Source organism: Aythya ferina, assembly GCF_964211825.1.
Source record: "Aythya ferina genome assembly, chromosome: 3".
NCBI classification, from domain to species: domain Eukaryota; kingdom Metazoa; phylum Chordata; class Aves; order Anseriformes; family Anatidae; genus Aythya; species Aythya ferina.
This window is the reverse complement of record NC_140298.1, coordinates 32,222,977-32,244,772: the sequence shown is the minus strand read 5'-3', so window position 1 is coordinate 32,244,772 and position 21,796 is coordinate 32,222,977. Positions and strand designations below refer to the sequence as shown.

The following is a 21,796-nucleotide window of genomic DNA, read 5'->3' as shown; positions in this document are numbered from 1 at the left end:
AGTAATTAGTTAATAAAAATTAGTTATATTGTATACCTTCATAAGTTTGGAAACATCCCATATGCAGATCTTTCCTCGCTTTGTTGCAGCAGCTAGAAAATGAGGGCAACTTCCAGACCCAAAGCAGGCTATTCTGTCAGTGCCATCTGTGCAGGGAAATTGTGCTGGACTTGTTGCCAGTGTGACTGAAAGAGGTACATTCTGAGTGTGCTCTCCCTTGACAAACGGGCAGTTTGGGGAATGTCTCTCATGTTCAGACCTTTTCATATTAAAAACAAAACATATCAAAATTGATTTCTTACTCTGAAAAGCATATACATCATATACAAACTCAGCCCTTGAAGCCCTGTAACTGAACCATTTGAACCGTATTGTACTCAAATATATAAGAAATTCACTAAAACATTTTCCCCTGCTATTTCTTAATACCAAACTGTATGAAAGCCTCTGATCAATTAATGGGTATTCACATTCAAATGGAAGAATCTGTCCCATAATTAGTCCTAAAAATCATACATTAAAAAAAAAAAACCTTCTACACACAGTAGCTCATCACATTAGCATGAATAACAACAACAACAAAAAAAACACATTAGAATTCCAATACCATGAGATATTATAAGTAGCCTTAATACGAAGCTGTAATGTCCCATTTTTATTTCTATACCCACACAAAAATTGAAATTGAAAACAGCCCTAAATGACACATTGACCTAGAAGCATAAAAACCACAACACATTTCTAACCTTGATATATAAGGAAGCAGAGATAGGACAAAGAGCAATTACACCACTATAAAATGTCTGGAAATTAACAAGGAAATTAATAGGATGGCAACTGTGAAACATGTTAAAAAGGAAAGTTTTCAGCAAGTCAGGAATCTGATGTGTTGAAATAATGATTATAAATTACCGAATAGCCATGACACAAATTACATTAAGGACCCTTTTTAAATCAATATAAGGTCCTCCACTTCTGTCAGTATGCACGATTCTAGCTGATTCAGGCAACTTTTAACAGAGCTTGCAACTTTATGTAGAAGGCAAATATGTACTACATGGTCACTGCAGTTTAAATACTTGCGTTCTTTTCACAATTGTATAGAAGACTGGATTTAGAACCAGGCAAAGAAATGTCGGTTGCCATTTTTGTCAAGACTTTGAAATGAAATACCACATCAGAATTAAGAAAAACAACTGCAATTTCTGGGTTTTAGTATCATACAGAAGTTTGGATTTCCAGAATGATTCCATGGGAATAATCAAAAAATATTTTATTGTACTATGTCATTCTCATCAGTGCAACTTCCTAAATTCATCAGAAATTCTACTGAGATATGGAGACCTTTGTCCTCCAAGATTTCTAACATCTTCAGCATAAACCTGTCTACTTACTTCAAATATTATTGAACTTACCAAGGTTCATCTGTAGGCTCCCAGCATACCAAACACACACTACAGGTAAAGCACATGGCTCTGTCATCTCCTGATGAAGCAGGCTATAAAAATAAGAAGGAACACTTGAAATTCATACAGCTATATAACACAAAACACTAAGTGGGTAACCGAGTCCACTCCTTCTAGTGGCATAGCAAAACACAACATCAAATTTATAAAAAGACAAAAATTACATAAAGTGGAAATATTTCACATTAAAAAATTTGATACACAACTGGACTCGATGACCTTGAGGTCTCTTCCAACCTAGAAAATTCTGTGATTCTGTGATTCTGTGATTTCTATAGAAGAGATCAAGAAACAACACCCAAGCCACTGATTAAAAGCCACAGAGAAATAGATGAGAACATAAGTGAACAGCTTCACTACTAAGACATTTTTTTCTTTGGAGAAAACTCATAAGGTTCAAAAATTCTGCTGAGCTTCAAAATTTTAACTGTACATTTGCATGCTTGTAAAAATACAATTTGAAAAAAACATTTCCTATTATGCCTTCAATCTGCTGAAATATAAAGCATTCGATATCAACTCCTCGGCAAAGATGGTTGTTACAAGCTGAAGTGACAGAGGAAAAGAATAGAATTTTCCGTTCTCTTAAATTTAGCATTTTCATGACTACTTTTCAAGTCACTGAGATACACTTGGGAACATGCAGATATAATTCTAACATTTTTTTCCTGTATTTTAATTCCTGAACATGCTCTTTTCAAGAGCACTTAAGAAAAACATTATCCATTTGAACCTATCAAATGTTGCGATGACATAAGGCAGACAATATGGATGTCAAACAACATGTACTATGTACATCCATACCATACGTAAGTATTTTACAGTGAAAATAACCTCAGAAAATGAAAAATGGGAATGAAAAAAAGAGTAGTGGAGTAAAATGTTGAGGCTGTAGTATTCAGTAAGCTCAATAATTTAGTAATGTGATCTACGACTGCTGTTTGTCACAATATAGTTTTCTTTAAGTGCCACTGGGAAAATGTAGTTAAAAAAATCTGGTGTCAGGCCTACTGCTTTCTCTCCTTCACTCGTATTGTAAAAAGTAAGAATATTTACTCAACAATCTCATGAGGAGAAAAAGAGATGTTGTTTAACTACCCAGTTCATCTTTATTTAACTCAGATTTATCTGATACTTATGAGCATTTTATATGCTTAATTTGGAACAATGTTTTCTGTGATGTGTACAAGAAAGAAGCAACCTCAAGGCATGAAAATATGGAACAGTAAGAAAAAAAGAGCTGAATGACATTTTTTCATTATGCCTTCTGAATTATTTTGGAAATCCATTAAGGAAAAAAAAATAAATTACTTTTTTCCTCCCCAAACCCTCACTTAGGAAACAAATACTACGAATAACAAAGCCTTTTACCTGGTGATAGAACCCAGCTTGAGCCATAGGATCTGGCTGTGCCCACCTATAACCCACATGAGGCCATGAAGTGAACGTCTCCCTTCTGTTAGCTTCACTATACATCAAAGACCTAGAAAGGCAAAAAAACCTACATTATCCAAAACTAAATAACTAAATAAAAACCAACAAAGTAAACTAATTATGAGATATTTTCAATGCTTTAGCAACTGTTAGAAATAACACAGGTAGTTATCAATAACTTACATTTAAAATAATCATTAACAGTTACAGGAAAGTTACAAAGTTCTCTCACTTAGGTGCCTAAAGTGCCTCAGCAAAGGACCAAAAGCAGTACACAACAACCTAGAGGCCTTAAAAGTGGAATAAATAAAAGTGGAATAAATAAAAGTGGAATAAAGTGGTTTGTTTTTTTAAATGATGACTACTGCAGAAATCTGGGTTTATCAATTGAACAGGTAAGAAAATACATATTTTAAAATACCCCAGTGGGATATTTTAAGCTTGACTGAATACATGCAGTACAAACTTCCCAATGTTTGTCACTTACTGCATATTGTAATATTTGAGAATTACGAACTATTTAATCACAAAATCTGAAATCCTCTGTAAATGCAACACCTACAAGGAAAATAAGCACAATTTTTCCCCACCTTCCCTGTTTAATTTCAGTGCATATCTCTCATTTGAAATAGCACGTGAGAAACAGCTATCATCTTTTATTTTTTCTTGACTCAAGTTCTCCAGTATCATCCCACAAGATGCCATCCTGCACAGAAAGGTACGTATGGCTGTAAGAACTAACATTGTTCAATGGAAAAGTGCCTCACTTCTTGCTTCTTCCCCTCAGTGTCAAGAGCTTCTTGCTGCTTTGCAAGAGAATGGTTATATGAAACATTTCCCACCAAGGAAATAAAATATTCTTTTAACAACCACTAAAGGGGTGTCGTAAGTTGACATTATACCATCTTCAGAAACTGACCTCAGAGAGCTCTAACCAACAATACAATATGGCGAGGTACAGGTAGACCTGGAAGTTTGGGGAGGGGAGGTAAGAGATGCAATCATATATTTTTTTCTTAATTATTTGAACCGTAACATATAATGATATACTTGCAAAACAGTATTTATATAGAAACTTTCAAGAAGGCATTCATTTATAGACTTTGAAGATTTATCAGCATTCTAACTAGTCTCAGCTTACGAAGGTTAAAATAATAGGTTACTCACTTACTTACACATTATCACTTGGATCAGAAAGAGATGAAGCAACAGTCTATGAGGTAAATTTTCTCTGATCCCAAACACATAGCAGTTGACTAGAGAGTTCAGAAGTTGCATTTACACCCAAAGGTAACAACTTCCTAAACTTTATCCTCTAAAACACAAAGCAAGGGCATAACTCCTTCCTGCATGAAGGAAAAGGAATTGATTTCATGATGTAGCATAGTGTGTATGCTCTAACTTTGGTAGACAAATGTGTGCACTTTGTGTTCAGAAGAAGCATCTACCAGCTCTTAAAGCCATGCAGTTTCTGAATATGTTAACATTGCAGCCTCCGAAGGTTTATAGTACCAGCCTGAGTACAGCCAGTAACTCAAGTAACTAGTCACGTGCACTATACTGTCCAGACACAACCATAACCAAACATTATGAAGAATAAAACGTGGATGAACACAACATATTAACATGCTATAGTACCACCTGGGGACCTAAACGTAGGGCTGCATATGTCACCTTTCTGAACATGTATGTTGGGAGTAAGAACAAAATGAATTCATCTGATAGGCACAGAGGTCAGAATCCAAACATAAGTCTTCTGGTACTCAAAGGTTTCTCTAAGTTTAGTAATAGGTACAGTGCATTTTGCATTAAACACTGGATTAGCTGTATGTATAAGAGCAAGAACATACAGAGCAGGACTAATTCATTTTTTTTCCCCCTTTCAGGGAATAAGGTCATTTCAGAGCTTATCCTGATCCAACTAAGGGGTCAAATTCATCATTTATTTTGTCTTAACGTACCTGTCCACAGATCGACCAGGTCCCACACCAAGTTCTGGTCGTGCGCTGGGTAAGAGGTAAGATAACCTATCCATCACAGAGGATGCTACAGGTAAGGCAGCAATATTTTGATTTATCTTCTTGAGTTCATTTACAATGGCACTGGCGACAGACTTCAAAACATGATGAGGAAGGTGGAACGTAACCGTTGCCCACTGAATTAAGGGGGGAAAAAAGTGCACAGGTAAATATGTTTTAAGATTTTAACATGTACACAACAAATAGTTCACAAAGGTGTCAAAAGCAAAAAGAAATGCATGTATTGCATTCTTTCATGATTTCAGTTAATTTAAGTAATACAAGAACAGACACACAAAAGCAGCATGGACATAATGATGCAAGGAAATTTTGTGTGTTTAAAATGTTAAGCTTACACCCTGCTAGTTTCTTTTTGAATAAGTAGAATTTCCCTCAGAAGAACTAAGGAACACATAATATGTTTCATCCTCTTCAAAAGAAATTCGTCACACCAAGTCAAGCAGTCTGAATGCTTCGTTAATGATATGCAAGCAAATTTGAGTTGGGAATCCATGCTAGACAGTAGGAAAACAAATTCTCACCTTCGCAACTTTATGATTTGCTGCTGTTTCATGTGAGGTATTTTTTAAACCATCCTTCAGTTGTGTGATGAATAAGTCATATCCCTCTGTGCTAGAAACATCTACTTTTTCTATGCAAGCAGATAACAGCTGCTGAGCCTAAAATGCAGATGTGCAAGAGCAGTTAGCACCCACGTTAAATAGCTCCAGACGAGAACTACAACTGTTTCGTTATTCTGGGAAATGCACTTTGGCACACCTAGTTTGTTTTACGTTATATCAGCATAATCCCACAGAAGACCCAAAGTTGAGCAAGCAGTTCCAGATTTTAGTTTGTAGCCCAACCAATGGATAAATATCTGCAGTAATTTCAGTAATTATTGCAAGTTCCCTCAGGTACTGTATTACCAAATGTTAAACAACTCAGTCACATAAACAATTAACACATCACATATTAACGCCAAGCAAAATAAAATCACGTATTACCCAGTGGTTTTCATTCAAAATGATTCATTCACCTTCAGGGACAAAAAATGAGTCCACAAGTTTTGACATTTTTCTGAGTATCTTTATATATAAAGGAAAGTAACAGATGATACAGAGCAAAACAACACTAGCAAAATTATAGATAAATTACTTACAATGCTAGTATAATAAATTAAGTTGGAAAACTAGGCAGAAGGAAATGGGCTGGTTTTGAAATCTAGAGAATTTTTACAACTCAGAACTAACGCAACTAGAAAAGAACACTGTAAACATCCATTTACACAACTTCTTTTTCTTCCATGTCCCATGTGTTTCTGGTTTGCCCCACTAAGCGTTAGTTTCACGTCCACGGGTAAGATTTAAAGGTAGACCTTTTGGGCCAAGCACAGAGCATTCTGTACCTGTTGTTAAGTAGGCTACATCTGAAAAACACTCAGGAACTGCTCCAAACAGAATGGCCGCTTGCTTACAAGCTTGGGGAGCTCAGGGGGAAAGAGCAGAATAAGGCCACTCAGCCGCCTAGCTAAGCCTGTGTCTGTTCCTCAGATTTCAACAAACTCATACTTCACAAATCTCTCACAGAAGACAGAAGATCAACAGATGAACTGTAAATGTTTATAATTTTACAGTGTTCTAGGGAGAAGTAAAAACAGCATAAAGGCAATATCACAGCTTGTCAATGTCGCTGATTAGAAATGCACACACAACGCACTGCATCACCAGCAGACCTATCTTAAAGAGCAAAGATTTGCAGAGAAGTTCTACAGACTAACAAAAAATACTCTTGCTTGGATAAAGGTTCTTAATCTTCCTGTGATGAAGGAATTGGATTGATGCATTTGAATGATGTTTAATATCTGCTAAAACTTTCTGAGGTCCATGTAACTCCTGTTTACAATTAAAAGATGGCTAACAAAATTCCTCCCATCTTACCAATTTGGTCTTCACCTCTCCCAGCCGGTCCCTGCCAAACTTTAATATTTTCCAATTTCTTTCTACAGAAAGGACCTTTACAGAGAAATGCTACTATCTTAACCCTGAAATAAGGGCCTGCAATTTTTTCTTTAAAACCAAAAGATTCTTTAGCTAAAACTGACACAGTTGGTATTAAAAGGTGAGGCTACAAACCAATGACAGCAAAACAGAGAAAAAAAAAAAAAAAAAAAAAAAAAGGAAATGCTGACCTATCACCCTCTTCCTATTTAGCCACACACACCAAGATTTCATAGGTAACCACAAAGGGTCTAAAATTGATGCCAGTGGCAGCAAATGTAAGGAACCTGAAAAGGTCTCTGCAGAAACCTCTGTGAAGTAACAGGTTATTGCTGTTACTCCTACTAAGCACCTATCATTCAATTCTCCAAGAGCACAAAAATGTCTGAAATCATGGCTCAGGCTACGGTTTTGTTGGTAGTGCATCGTTCAGTATAAATTTATCCCATCCCAAATTGGAAATTGTGCTTTTCACAAAGTGCTTTAAAGATTCAGAATCCGGATCCAGTAGTCCAGTTTTTTTTTCTTGGTTCTCTTTTTCTTTTTTTTTTTTTTTTTGACTGTATTTTAGGACTGTATGTACTAGTCTAAATATTAGCATTGGCAGATGCTCTATGCTCTTCCCAAAGAAAGAATTCATCTCGCTTAGAATTTGAATTGTTGCACAGACCTACATCCCTTCTCTATTCCACAGGTGAAAGCTACTTTTCTCATCACCAAAGACCTTGTCAGCTATCTTGTATTAGGCAACATAATATTGATGTACATACGACCTCATCTAATAAACACTTCACTAGCCAAGGTAAACCAAGCAACAAACCTGAGCAATACACCTAAGGGAATATGTATCCATTTGATTCCCTTACAGTGATACTACATGGTGGGTTATATTGTCTCAAATCAGGTAGAATCACAAACAATGTTACTGCAACTGTAGGGGTCCAAAGATGAAAGAAAGAAATATTTTGCAGGGGAAAAAAAAAAGTGTTGTTTTTTTTTTTGTCTTTTCTTTCCTTTTTTTTTTTTTTCCTCCAAATCAGGCCAACTGACCTAATTAGAGAAATTAAATTCCAACATTAACTCTTCACATGCGGCAACGTCATATTAACTGCTTTTATAATTGACATTTTTTCCATGAAAGCCTGTACAAAAAACAATCAAAAAAGACCAAGAATGCTAGCAGCCCAGACCAACTTTTAGAAGAGCATATGCTATACATAAGCATTGACAATACTCTGGAAATGAGTCCTTATTTCTGATCACTGAAGTTCCTTTGTTTGAAATAACGTGTTCCTGATGAGGCAAGGCATCATTTGTTTGAGATAGGAATAACCACAAGAAGCTATTGCTCTGTGATGGCCAATAACTAAAAAACTTAACCATTACACGCTGTTAATAGCACACCAGAAACCCAGGACAAACATCTGGTTTCAGTATTATTGACAGTTATTTACATACTTTTTTCCTCCTGTATCTTACCTCTGTAACCGGCAATTCAAGCTGAACCACGTCATCTTGTTTTGAAACAGGTGTTTGCAGAGCTGTGTCTAACAATAAGATGCCATTGAGATCTTTCCTACATCCTACTGCGTAATCGTCCACAAAGATCACTTTATCCACAGCAGAAATATACTGACATTTCACCCGTCCACCTGGTTTAGCTGTAAAGCAAAAGACAAAAAAAAAATCTTATTAGAAAACAGCTTTTATAAGAGACCTATAGTATCTGTTCTGGAAAGTAATGTAACACTCAGATAAATCTCTGCCTCCCAGGGTAATCAAAACTAGCATATTAGCTACGACACCTTTCATCAAAGCTTCACCCTGCCTCCACCTGTACATCGTCAGAGACACACGACAGATGTGTTCTTCTAGACGTTAAGGTAGTTTATTTCTTCTCTGCTCTGCACACACGATGCCAGGGAGAGGTCAGAGATGTTTGCCAGGGGTGGCTGTCAGCAGATGTAAACAGAGGCTGTGGCAACGGGCACGAGCCCAAATGTTTAAACACTCGATGCTGTCATGTGTCTGAGGCTGGCTGGATTGTAAAACTAACGCGATGTAATACACGACCTGTGTAGAAAGCAAAGTGTGTGAATTCACTGAAAATGTAAGCTGCTGCTACATGTTAAAAGCACAGAGATACATCATGCGAAGGGCAAAGCTGAAACCTCTGGATAGGCAACATAGAGCTCTTCTTGTTGCACAGGAACAGGAGTTTCCTTAAATTTTGTGTTAATCAAGTCCCATCCCTGTTCTCTTTCAAGTCCTGTCCCTGTTCTCCTCTTTCTTCAGATGCTAGATGCTGTTTTTATTACAACTAATTAAAAAGACATAATTTTGGTAGATAACATCCAGATAAAGACAACTACAATCCGAAATTCTTTCATCTCCACACTCTGATACAGATAAACAGAAATTAAACCTTCTCGAATGGAGGAAACATAAATCTGACCACGCTGCATTTGTAGCATCCTCTCTCAAAAACAGTACAAGACTAAATGTCAGCAGCCCTCGTCACCAAATTTTCTGAACCAATGACTCACGCATACTGAAAATATAGGACACAAAATATAGGCCTTTGTCTGCATGAAGTATACTCAGTTGTAAGCATTGCTACAGAAGTCAGAAACACTTGAAGAGCCCTAGAATCACTCGATAGTGGAGAAGCTGTTGGTCCTACCTCACCTTTAAAAAAGGGTCCTTTTGGCAACAGCCTGGCATTCCTCACACAAGAATTTCTACAGACAACACAGCTGCAGGCAAGGAAACAAATCCTTCTATAGAAAAATAATGGTTTCTACAAAAATTCAAATATAAGTTTGAACTTACCAGATCACAACAGGACACTTTCTTTAACCCATCACTTCTCTCCTATTCTTTTTAGGGAAGATGAGAAAAGCAGCTCACCTTTTCGGGCAGTGCCAACAGCACAGCCACTTCTGATTTCCTGTCAACCACAGGAGTATGTTCATGCCCTATGAGTATGAGTTAAGCAGCCTGTAGGAGCCCTGGTCCCATATGGCTTTTAAGGCTAGATTTGTTTTATTCTTAAACCATTTTTGCAGCGAAGTTAAAGAAATCTCCTGTGTAAACCACCACCTGGCTAACAAGTACCCTCTGCGCAAGCAGTCCCAATTTTACAAGACAATGAAGATTAATTATGAGGTAGACAACATGCCTAATCAAGACACTATTTTTACTGTTACGAAACAAAGCAAAACCTTCTAACTACAGCCCAAGTCCCAACAGCTGTGATTCTCACGGGGCTTCCAAATACTTTGGTTATTTACATGCCAGAAAGATTTTGGCTAAACTAGCTCTAGAACATTACTTACGGTTGCCAGCTGCATTTTGTTTGAAGCACATAAATCCCAAACAAGCTACCTTAATCTGAGCCTAAGAAACTTCAAGGAAATTATGCCATCGGTGTTGAGCATTGCTCCAAAACCCAGGGAAACACCTTCTGCAGTCATCTGGCTTACAACATGAGTAGCCTCTGAACTGTTGTCTAACTCTGCTTTCCAGCCTTAGCACAAGCAGATCGCAGTTCCTCTCAACATCTCTGGCTTATCTGTCTAGGATTAATACCACTGCAAATCACAAAGAAATTGTTAAGCTTTTTGTCAGTTCCTTTAAGGAAACCTGGCTGCTAGCACGCTGGAAGTGAGAGTCCAACAGCGCATTAAGTTATGGTATGTCACCTACAGCAGCATTACAGCCAGTGACCTGGGGAGCTGAAAGCAAAGCAAACAAACAACAGATTGCAAAAAATGAAGAATTTGAGAAAGGGAACATTCCCCCCCACCTTCCGTGTGTCACACGGTACAGAACAGAGACCAGCAATTTCCTGTGCTCAGAAATTTGACCTATGAAAAAATCTATTAGAGAAAACCAGCTTGCCTGTAGAATACATAAAGATCTAAGCAGCTTTGATTGTGCCCCCTTGTCTGCAGGCATCGCGATGAACCAAACCAAGCACCCATTTGGCCTGGCTTTTTAAGGAGTAGAACTAAAAAGCTTCTCGCAGTTTCTCTGCTTATAGAGAGTTTTAGCCCCAGTGAGGCTACAGCTGAAAAGAAAGTGGCTGTTACATGAACATGCGTGGCCACCAACATGAAGAGATGCAGGTTACTGTTGAGAGGAACACCTGTGGTCTTTTCCAATATTAAAAAAAAAAAAAAAGTCAAACCACCCTGAATACTGCTAGTCAGGAACGGCACTAAAACATATAGCAGTTAGTAAATCTCTTGACAGGACACTCCCAACGCACAGCATGCAAAATAAAAAATAAAATAAACAAAACACAAATAATATCTAAGTTACAGCCAAGTAGGACTTATCTACAGCTATAAAGTGAGAGCAGTAAATGCATGCGTCATAGCAAGGCTTCCATAATGCCAAGATCCAAGGCCAACCACCTACAGGGACATCCATCACTTCTACCTATGGACGCAGCAAGGCCTTTTGATTGAGAACTCCAAGTAATATTTTTGCAGAAATACAACTCCCATCAGCTCAGCAAAACACACTTCATGTGCACTGATACCGTTTTTTCCTCTTGCAATCTAAACTAAAACACCCAAACAAGATCCCAGCGCCCACTTCAAAATACTGCAGCCATGGGAATCAAAGCACATAAAGGTTTGGAGTTCAAAAGCTTTGCCTGTCCTTTTAACTTTGCATCATTAGATTTCAACATCTCAAGCTGTTTAAAGGAAGAGAATCCAAAAACTCAAGGGAAGAGAATGGTACAACTGCCAAAGTCCTTAAAATTTACTATAAGAATTAAAAACAAAACTTTATCTTCCCCTTTGTATTGTCAAGTGTAGGTGTAAAGCTTTAAGTTTAGGAGATATTACCACTCATGGGAACAGGCTGTGTGAAATTCTTCTTCCACAAGCCAGGTTAACAGACAGTAAAAGGACAGCAAGTAAGCAAACCACGGAAATGGTCTGGTTTAAAAAAAAAAGATTGTTTCTGAAGTGCTCTACATCAGTGGCTCAGAAGGAAACAAAGACCTAGCACTTATGAACATTTGGGAACTCAGTAACAAGAATATGGATGTGGCAGGACAAACCAGGCCCTGACTGCTCATCAGCACTGAATTTAGCAGCTGTCAATCCTCTCTTATTCCTCCTGCACCTTCAGTGCAAACTTCAGCAGCGCTCCGTACCTTCGAGGTCCAGCTCCAGCCCCTGATTTGCACCAAACGTCACCTCAGCAAAGCACTCTGCTGCCACCTTGGAGACACTCTGTGCACCCCTTCTTTCCCCAGAGAAAAACTCCCCAAATTGAAGGATAAGGGTGGAAAGGAATCTCTTGGATGCAAACAAGTTGAAGTTGCCATTTTAGATGAATGAACTGGACATGCTTAAACCTCCTTGTTTCCTACATGAGCAACGCTTTCACTTTTAAATCCCACTACGTACTTACACCTCTATCTGCCACATCACTGGGAACAGCAGTCCAAAATGAAGGAAGAAACCAAAACCACATTTAGAGCTGAAACAGGAAAAAAACACTAAAATTGATCTCTAGCAGCAGGAATGCTAAAGGAGGCAGAAACACCCAGCTCAGCATTGCCAAGTGCCTGCACTTTATTTGCAACTCCAGCATGTGCCAAAATTGGATTTCGTTAATCAAGAACAAGGCACGGGACTTACAGTTTATCTTTTCCTTTAGCTTCAAGCAGGACAGAATCGTTTCAGTATCGGTTTCACTGTATGAGAGCAGGGTTTAATACTTCTTGTTAAAGGGGTGTAGGAAGGTGTGTGACCTGGCCCAAAACATGGGAGGCTGTCACAGGAATATTAACCAGACGTGTCCGATCAAGGAATTCATAACAGAAGTTAACAATAACTCTTAAAAGCTTCCAGATCAAAAAAAAAAAGATGGTGTCTTTTTCAGTTTTTCTCCAAATAAGAACTATGATTTTCAGGAAAGATCTATTTGGGAAATTTCAGGCAGGTTACAGGGCATCCACACGGAGCCAGAGACAGGCAAAGAACGCTCTGCAGGTCAGCACCGGGAAGTCCCCATTCTTCTAGAGCGGTTCCCATCACAGCATTTCACAACAAAACCGTTGCCAGCTGAAATGTTTACAACCAGTTCCTCTTTCTGTCACTAAAATGGCCAGAGGAGCTGAGTTCACCCATTACGTACCCTGCAGTCTCTAACGGGAGAAAACAGCTCCAGTTATGGCACTTTTAAAACTCCAGGTCTGTTTGGCAGGAACAGGTCTAGTTGTTTTTTCCCCCTTTCTTTGTCCAAGTCCCAAATTGTAAAGAGCTTCCGAAACACCAAGCTGGAGGACTGCCTGAACTCCCAGGCCTGAAGCTGGGAGTTAATGATTCAACGCCAAGCTGGCAGACAGCTACGGTGGCATTCAAAGGTTGACAGGGCTTGCTATCTCCATTGGTGACCTGGACGATGGATCAGAAGGCACCTTCAGCTCAACTGTGATGACCCCAAATGGGAGGAGAGAGGGAAGTGAGGCAGCTGAGGCATTAAAGCGCAGAGCTGCCATTTAAACGGACCTCGAAGAGCCAAAGAAATGGCTTGACGGGGATCTTGTGAACTTCAACAAGGACAAGTGCAAGGTCTTACGGGTCTAAACTCACCACACAGGGGATAGGAGTTGAGGGGCAAACATCAGTAGCTCTGCTCAACGATTTTGAAGCCACGTGCAGAAAGATAACTGTACACAGGAGTAACCAAACTGAGTCGGAGGAAGGATGCACATTTTATCCAAGACTGTGCTCTAAATGAAATGTTCAGTAAATCATTTAAGAAAAGGTACGTGTACAACATGTTCTTTGTCTAATGCTGCTGTGATTCCACCTAAACATCTAACATCCACAATCGTCTGTAGCCAAGAGCTGCATGTGGTACCGTTTCTAGCAATTGGTTTAAATTGGGTACCTGATCATTTCTTTTGATGCCCTCCAGACCATGCTGGAAGAGACAGTTCAATCCAAACTTACGTTTTCCACAAACCCAGAACTTTGCAAACCTCTCTCACACTCTTACCTTCCCACCTCCAACTCTCCATCACGTTTTTTGGGTTGAATATTCATGGTCTATTGGGTTGTCTTGCACAGGTAACCCACTGCCTGCCTTACATTTGTAGTTCTGTTAGACTCCTTTTGAGTGGAAATAATCAAAATTGCACACGTGACAGCACGGAGATGCACTTATATTCTCTGACTGTTTTTTTTGACTTCTCCAGTAATTGCTTACATGATCGCTGCTGAGCATTTAGCTGGTATTTCATATTTCTAGCACAAATGCAAGATCTCATTCTGTCATTATGAGTCAGTTCAGAGCCCAGAACACCAGGCTCCGGCTCCGCTGAATTCTTATGAGGACTTCAAATTAATTAAATGCATTCTCACAGGAGTTTTTCTTCCCCTGATAATTGCTTCCATATAAGAAAGCTGAAGTAGAGCAGGCTAGATCCATTAGTGTTTAAGCTATATTTACAAGTGGAAGTATTATTTAGGATGAATTTTCAAATGCTACGTAAGAACTGGCAAAAATGAAGGAACTTGTACTACTTTTAAGACAACTACACACAGCATAAGGATATCTGAACATGGTGACCAAGCAAGTTGAGCTTCACTGTCACTATAAGGGGGCATTCCCAAAGGTTAACTTAAGCCTTGGAAGCCTGGGCTTGCCATGCTGCTTCAATGGGAGGCAAGTTCCTCCAAAAGTTCAGAGTACAGCCTTCTGCGTTATTACCTGGAGAGGAAACCTACAACTGTTTGTTAATTCTGGCTTACAAAAGCTATAGAAAACAGAAAAAAATCCACTATTAAAAGAAAGTCTATCTAGCAGTGCCGTGTGCCATCATTTACAACTTAGCCTGGATGTAGGATCCAGTAGAAGGGAGGTCAATTGAATCTGCCACAACATTTCTCTACAAACACCCTTACTTTCTTGAAGTAGTTTTTCCTGCCAGTTTCTGTAGCCTGTCACCCAGTGAACAGTTTATCACACTCTTCTTCTACAGCTGCCAGATGCTCAGCCAGGATTTTGGTTGCTTCACTCAGGTCAGGGAAGTGCAGCGGACTGAAGAGCTCTCCCTCCACCAACTGCAGAGCAGGCTGAAGCACTGCCTGGCCGGCAGCACGCTGTGCAAGCCTTCACTAACCTGCACTGGGGGAGGGACACACGTTTCCATGAATGATACTAACCTTCAAGACCACTTAACTGACATGCAAATTCCCTCCTCCTCCAAGTAACACAAAAAATATCCGTAAAACATTCACTGAACAGCCTTAGCAGATACCCTGAGACACTTTTAAGCATCATGATGTTTGTAATTATGTGACAGGTAAGTTGTTATTTCCATATTTTTACACTTTTAAGCTGGGCAGTAAAACAAATGCTGGCCTTTTTCCCCCTTCTCGTGCATCATCCTTATCAGCGCAGCGCTCTCTCCCCTGACATACATGCAAATCTTCAAACAATGTTTTGCTTATACCAGACTTCCCGTCTGCTTTTTGCCTAGTGGTGTGCACCAGGGCCTTACCAAATCCTCACAGCCTTCCCACAGCAAAGGCATCAGGCCAATACCAAACCCAACACCTGACCCCACAGAACCCAAAAGAAGCTGCAGGTGTTGGCGTCCACAAGCACAGCACAAAAGGAAGAGCAGAGGGCAGTGACTGCTCTTTCTGCAAGTGTCCACTTGGTGCAAGGTGCTCGTCTGGTGCCGGCACGCGGTTGCTGCAATTAAGGGAGCATTAACTATTTACAGCACAGCTTTCTACCGGCAGAAAGCAATCCTGGGGCATCACTTAAGCCCCATCAGGAAAGTGAGCTGATCCACGTGTAAATCTTTTATTTAAAAATACAGAACTGGTGAGCAGCTACCGATCCCAGGGGAACAGACGACATGCAACGAGCTACCTCCTAACACACCCGGGCACAGCATCATACACTCAAAGGTTGTCCTGGAGTTGTAAACCTTATTTCCATTTCCAAGACATCCTGAAGAAGCATTTCTGAAGGATGTCATACTGTTCAGAGAGACTTAAAGAATCCCCATAACAGTGAGGGTAGACAGCTTTGTTTCCTGATTTGAAAGTAACTTGGCAAGAAAACCTGCACTAACAGGTCAACGCCACACACCAAAACCAGACACAATCATTGTTAAAAGATCAGCAGAAACAAAGACTGAATCTACAGTCTAGGACACATTTTTCTTATACTCTGTGTTACAAAATCCTTGATGTTTCATATCACTTCAGTTACAGACACCAATGCAGCAGGAACCATAAAAACAGTTACAAGCTGTATTAGCAAGGGCTCAGAAAGGTGTCCTTCCCAGCCAGTCAGCTGCTAGGCAGGACCAGTGATAGCAGAGGAGGGTCTATCAGATCCAGATCATTGAGCACCTCAGCATTCAAAAGACCAAAAGATAAGCTTTCTAAGATGAGCAATCCAAAGCAAAAACCTTCTTCATGCTGCCCTTACTTGAGGTCCAACAGAGGTTTATCTGCTTGCTTTCATAACGTTCTGGACTTGAACTGATCAGTTCTCTCTGCCACAACGTACTTCTGCCAGGTTTCTTCTCTGTTTTGCATAATCTGGTGTGCGACATGACTGGGAGCTGGGCTGTAGGGTTTGTCACATAAGCATATTAAAAGCTGTCCTGACCAAAGATGGACCACAACTGGTACTGAGGTTGAAAACGTCGGGACTTCTCACACCAACCAGAAATACCTCAACTACCTGGGATGGAACACAGCAGGAAGGCAAAGGTCAAATCCCAGGCACAGAGCACAGTATCTCCTCTTCAGGTCAGCTAGAAGTATTTCAAGACACATCTTCCTGCCTGCAGAAGACCTTTTTCAGAGTCCATTTGCACAGGTCTAGGAAATTTTTGATTTTCTGACTTTAAGCAATCTGAAACCTTTACTCATACAGTGCTACTGTTGTGATGACAGCCACGAATCCATCAGCCAGATATGAATAATCCGGCAAGTTTTGCTCTCTTGTCTGGCAACATCGCATATGCCTGCATCACTGTTTGTTGTTACTTCTGGATCCCTGCAATAAACATCCTAATGTAAAAACTCCTTTACAGACATGCAAAGAGATCTCTATTTTTATTTTATGTTAGCTTTTGCAGAAGACAATCCAGACGTGCTCCCACAGAGCTGGAAGTACCAGCTGACAGCATCTTGATAGTCTTGCAAGGTGAGTGTCAAGTGTGATGTCCCCTGATTAAGCTAGCAAACGAACAGAGCACGTGGTGGTCTACAGTCATTGTTGGTATTAAACACAACTCAAATCCAACAGATCTCCTATCCTGCTTTTTCTAGGGCTTAAGACTCTCCACGAATAACCTTTGGATCACATACATCAATGGAATGACCTCTTTGAGAAATGTTTTTCCCAGATGAACATTGTCAGCCACGTCCAAGCACACTCAAAAGCAAGGTGGGCTGCAGCAGATCCCTAGGCAACGTGAGTGGTACTGCGGTGAGCTTGGAACTGCTGGAAGTGCTGCTGCCTGCAACTCCTCCAAGCCTAGAAGGGGACGGCAGAGTATCCCAATAGGTTCTTCCAAGAGATTACACAAAGCGCACGCTCCCTCTGTAATTTCCAAGCTGTACCGGGTCTGCACTGCAAAGGAGAATCTTTTCTTCTAGTTTTGCCTCTTCTACCACATGGAAACGAAACAAAAAGGAACAGGACAGGATATCCCCAGAGGGATTGCCAAGGCTCCGTACTTCAGAGTAACGCAGCTGAGGACAAGCAGCACTCCCCAGTTTGCTGCCACAGATGACTCTCCTGGGCTGGGATCTATTTCCTTCTCAGTTCTTCTGTAGGAGGACCGGTGGCTAAGGAGCTTCTGGTGATAACGCAGCCTCTTCTTCCCCTGCTGGAACTGTTATGTATATGCACTGACCAGATTCTGCCCTGTATGAAGCACTTGGATTCAGAAGTCTGTATTTTTTGATCACTTTTAGGGACTCTGGAGTAATTTAGAAGACTTGAGCCATGAAACACTACGCATGTTAGCAAACAAGGCTCTGAAGCCATTACTATGACAAATTCAGCTCAAAAAACCTACAGAAACCTTCAAGATGGGGACTGCCCATCAGCCAGTACATTCCAGTTCCTTAACGGGCTCCTGGTCAAGGTTCCCTGGGAATCACAGCACTCTCCCAGTTCAAGCAGTTTTCTTCCTTGATTTGTAAATAAAATGATCTGATCCATCAAACATCTGTTTGGACACACCGAGAGTCACCTGAGATGACTGAAGTTTGCTTTACTTTTGTTGTTCTTTTTGTCTGTTTTGGTTTGTTCTTTGAGGCAGAGGAGAAGGCTCTTCCTTAGAGCACTGTGTCTAGAGACTGACATTTGGACCCTTCGTGCTCTTCGGGTGCAAGTGTTCAACTCGAAACTGGAAGCACACAAATACTTGAATCCCTAAGAGGGAATAAAGAGCCTGACAGACACGCAGGACAGCTTCCTGTTAGTCCTGAGTGACCACTACCAACAAACACAGAACCGCCAACATCCAGTTATCACGGGAATTGTCCTTGCATTTCCCAGCCGGCCTCTCTGAGGAGCACCGTGTGCCAGCCATCATGTAACGGCTTTGGCAGAACAGAAAGAACAACCACACAGCCAGGTAAGACAAAGATTAATGCTACAGGATCACCCGATTTTCCCCTTAGCTCTTATTCACTCTCAAACTCTGAGCTGCTCCAAGCAATGACCTGGTGCTCTTGAATACACCTGCAACGTCCACCCAGGGAACGGACTGAAATAGTGAAAGATGATCACACGTTCAGTAGGCAGGTCTGAAGAAGGCTCAGAGTTGTATCACATAAAAGTACGGGAGAGGAACAAAAAGCGTGAATAGTCCTCACTGAATTCCTACAGCTTGGGCACAGAAGAACAATCTCTGGCTCATCCGATACATCAGACCAATGATGTTAACACCAGAAACTGACACACTAAGGCCAGAGGCTACAGCTGGATCTTCGGAAGCATAGGGAAGACCCGATCTATAACTGAACTGCCTGCTGCCTCTCAGTCTTTTGTCTTGTTCTTTAACACGCTGAATAAAGCAATCAGCATTTACATCCTAATGAAGGCAGGCTCCGCTGCTCCACCAGACTGAGTACTCCACAGGTGCAGTCTTTTCACTAAGAAGGAGCTCAGAGCTAACCATATTAATATAGGTGCCGTGAACTGCAACTGCAGATGAAAGCAACACCAGGGTTTGGTGGTATTTTATTTTATTCTTCCCTTTCCCGTAATAGGCGATCCTTCTTCTTCCTCCACTTTCTAGATGGAGAAGCTGCAATGGTTATATATATATATATTTTATTATTTTTTTTCCCTTAGGTAATGAGCAACAGCCTTTCTGTCCACCAGAAAACTTTTGGCAGGGCAAAAGCCCCAGTTACCAAGGAGGGCAGCAGTCTCCCAAGAGCGGCAGCTTTAATTCCTAGGGACTCTATTTTTAGTTGCAGCACCAGAAGTCCCTGTAACAACAATATCCTTTGACCTGTCATTTATGTCAGTGGAGGGAACGGGGACAGAGCCAGTCTACAGGTCTGAGCGTTCAACTGCTGCTACCCTACATGAAAAGAGTTAGTGCTGTACAGAGCACGCGGACATCTGAGAACAGTTGAATTCCCTTCTCCTCCTCTTCCCAGAGAAGGGCTGAAGAGGGAGAGAACAGGAATGAACACAGTCAATAACAGCCTCGGGGACCGACTGCTGAGATGCACCTGACTTCTGACAGTCACGCCAGTCTGAACCTGCAAGGATGTTCGCTTCAAGTTTCTTCAAGCTAAACCGAGGTTATCAATTTTTTTCCATTAACGTAATCATCAGTCACCCAGGAGCAGAAAAAATTTGGGTAGCTTGCAAGCAATTCCGTTTGGTGTGAGGAGGAGTAGGATCCTCCTCTTGCAGTCGCTCTGACTGTCACAGGGAAGACTGACAGTAAGGGAGGTATACAGGGGGAATGTGCGTAACAGAAGCAGAGCAGGAAGTTATTTTTAAATAGTTACTATTCAGAGAAGAATTACCATTAGCGTTTTGAATACTAAATCAAATCCCTTGCAAGGCTTTTATCACAGTAAAATGGAAAAAAAAAAAAAAAAAAGCTCCGACTGATTTAAAGTTCACGCCTTCTTCTGCCCCTGAGAATTAAACATTTCCTACACAGCCAACCAATTATAAATTAAGCCCCCAAATTTATGCCCTCTTCCTCCAGAGCTCAGAAGCAATTCTCAAATTCTGGCAATAGTTTAAAAAAAATAAAGAAATTAAGTTACTAATAACAATAAAAGCGCTTTAGGAGAAAGCAAGATAGAGAAAAAAACAAAACAAAAAAAAAAAACAGAATTTTAAAAGCAGAGTGATTTGAATTCCGAAGAAAGCGGGAAACACCACACAAGAGTCTGATTTTCGTTACAACCAAGCTACAAAAGCAGTCGACAGCTGCTCAATAATTCCATAAGTTATTTTTTCTCCAACCTTTTAAAAATACATCTACTCTAAATCATGAAAAGAAATTACAGATTTTTTTGTTCTATTCTTTTCAGGTTGACAGAATAGTTGCTGGTTCTTAAAGCAGAAGTACCTGCAGTACCTAGACTCTGTCATCTCCGCACCATTCCTGGCATTTCTGTGCCCCGTGCAGGTGACAACCATCAATCCTTCACTGACATCCCTCAGCAAAACCCGATCCTCTTAGTTACACTCATCTATACAACTCTAAGGAGAGCCTAAACACACAAGCAGTACAAAGCAAATCTTTCTGTTCCAAGGACTGGTCTCACAACATACCAGAAGAAAACCCCACAATATTTTGACAACTACCACAGCTTAAGACCCATTAATGAACTGGGGGGGGGTGGGGGGGAAAAGCTGTGTCAATCACACGTGGATCTTTTCCTATGGACCTAGACTGTAAATAGGGTACAAAGAGAAATGGGTGACCAATAGCACGGCTTCACAGCTGCAGAGATGCTGGGGTCTAGCCTCCGCAGACGTTGTCCACAGGGGTGTCCACAACCCTGCCTGCTTACCATAACACCCGAGGGAGTGCTACTAGCATGAAAGGCAGTCGAGATATGTGGCAGCCTGAGGAGCGATGCAAAGGTATATTTAAGATGAATAGCTACATAGCTTTGGGATGGATTCTGCTCTTAAAAAACTCTGTGCCACGAGAGATGAGGGACGGAGCTGGAAGGCCCCTCTGCCGAGCGGGATCACCTGTGGCACCCACACAGGACGGCACCGCCCCCCCCCCCCTTAGCCCCTCGCCCCCCGCTCACCGTTGAGCGCCGACGCCTGCAGCGTGGCCCCGGAGGTGCCGTCGATGACTTTGATGGCGCCGCGCGCCGTGACGGCCAGGATGGCGTTGAGGGCCGGGTGGTAGCACAGGCTGCGCAGCCCCTCGGCGTCGCAGCGCAGGCAGCCGTCCCGCAGCAGCAGCCACTCGCACGGGCCCGGCCCGGACGACGCCGACGACGCCGCCGGGGCCGGCCCCGAGCCGGAGCCGGAGCCGGAGCCGGGACCGGGGCCGGGCCCGGCTGGGGGAGCCGGTGCGGAGGAGCAGGAGGCCGCCGCCATGTCGCGGGCCGCCGCCGCCCTGAGGAGAGGAGGCCCGGGGGCGCCGCTCGCTGCCAGGCCCGGCCGCCGCCGCCGCCGCCGCCGCCAGTCAGCAGCCGGGGCCGGGGAGACGGGGAGAGGGAGAGCGCCAGCGTGCGCGGGAAGTGACGCAAGCGCGCCGGATGCGGAACGGAGCGCCGGGCCCCGAGTGGGGAGGGGAAGGGAAGGGAGGGGAGGGGGGAGAGCGGCTGCGGGCAGGGGAGGGGGCAGCGGGGGT

General features: G+C 41.7%; 1 protein-coding gene across 7 annotated transcripts in view; it reads right to left on the bottom strand.

The window, feature by feature from the left end:
• BIRC6 (baculoviral IAP repeat containing 6) overlaps positions 1–21,643 on the bottom strand; it is a 174,718-nt gene extending 153,075 nt beyond the window's left edge. For 6 of the 7 annotated variants that reach the window (XM_084512709.1, XM_084512713.1, XM_084512711.1 and 3 more), the window contains exons 1-7: positions 21,243–21,642; positions 8,398–8,579; positions 5,461–5,598; positions 4,862–5,055; positions 2,838–2,949; positions 1,416–1,498; positions 37–259 (exon numbers count right to left, since the gene is read on the bottom strand). In XM_084512709.1, the coding sequence (XP_084368835.1) occupies positions 37–259; positions 1,416–1,498; positions 2,838–2,949; positions 4,862–5,055; positions 5,461–5,598; positions 8,398–8,579; positions 21,243–21,540 (1,230 nt within the window). In that variant the 5' untranslated portion in view covers positions 21,541–21,642. Of the gene's footprint in view, positions 1–36; positions 260–1,415; positions 1,499–2,837; positions 2,950–4,861; positions 5,056–5,460; positions 5,599–8,397; positions 8,580–21,242 lie in introns of all 7 variants that reach the window. The other variant, XM_084512715.1, reaches the window with a different exon arrangement.
• Positions 21,644–21,796: the final 153 nt, after the last annotated feature.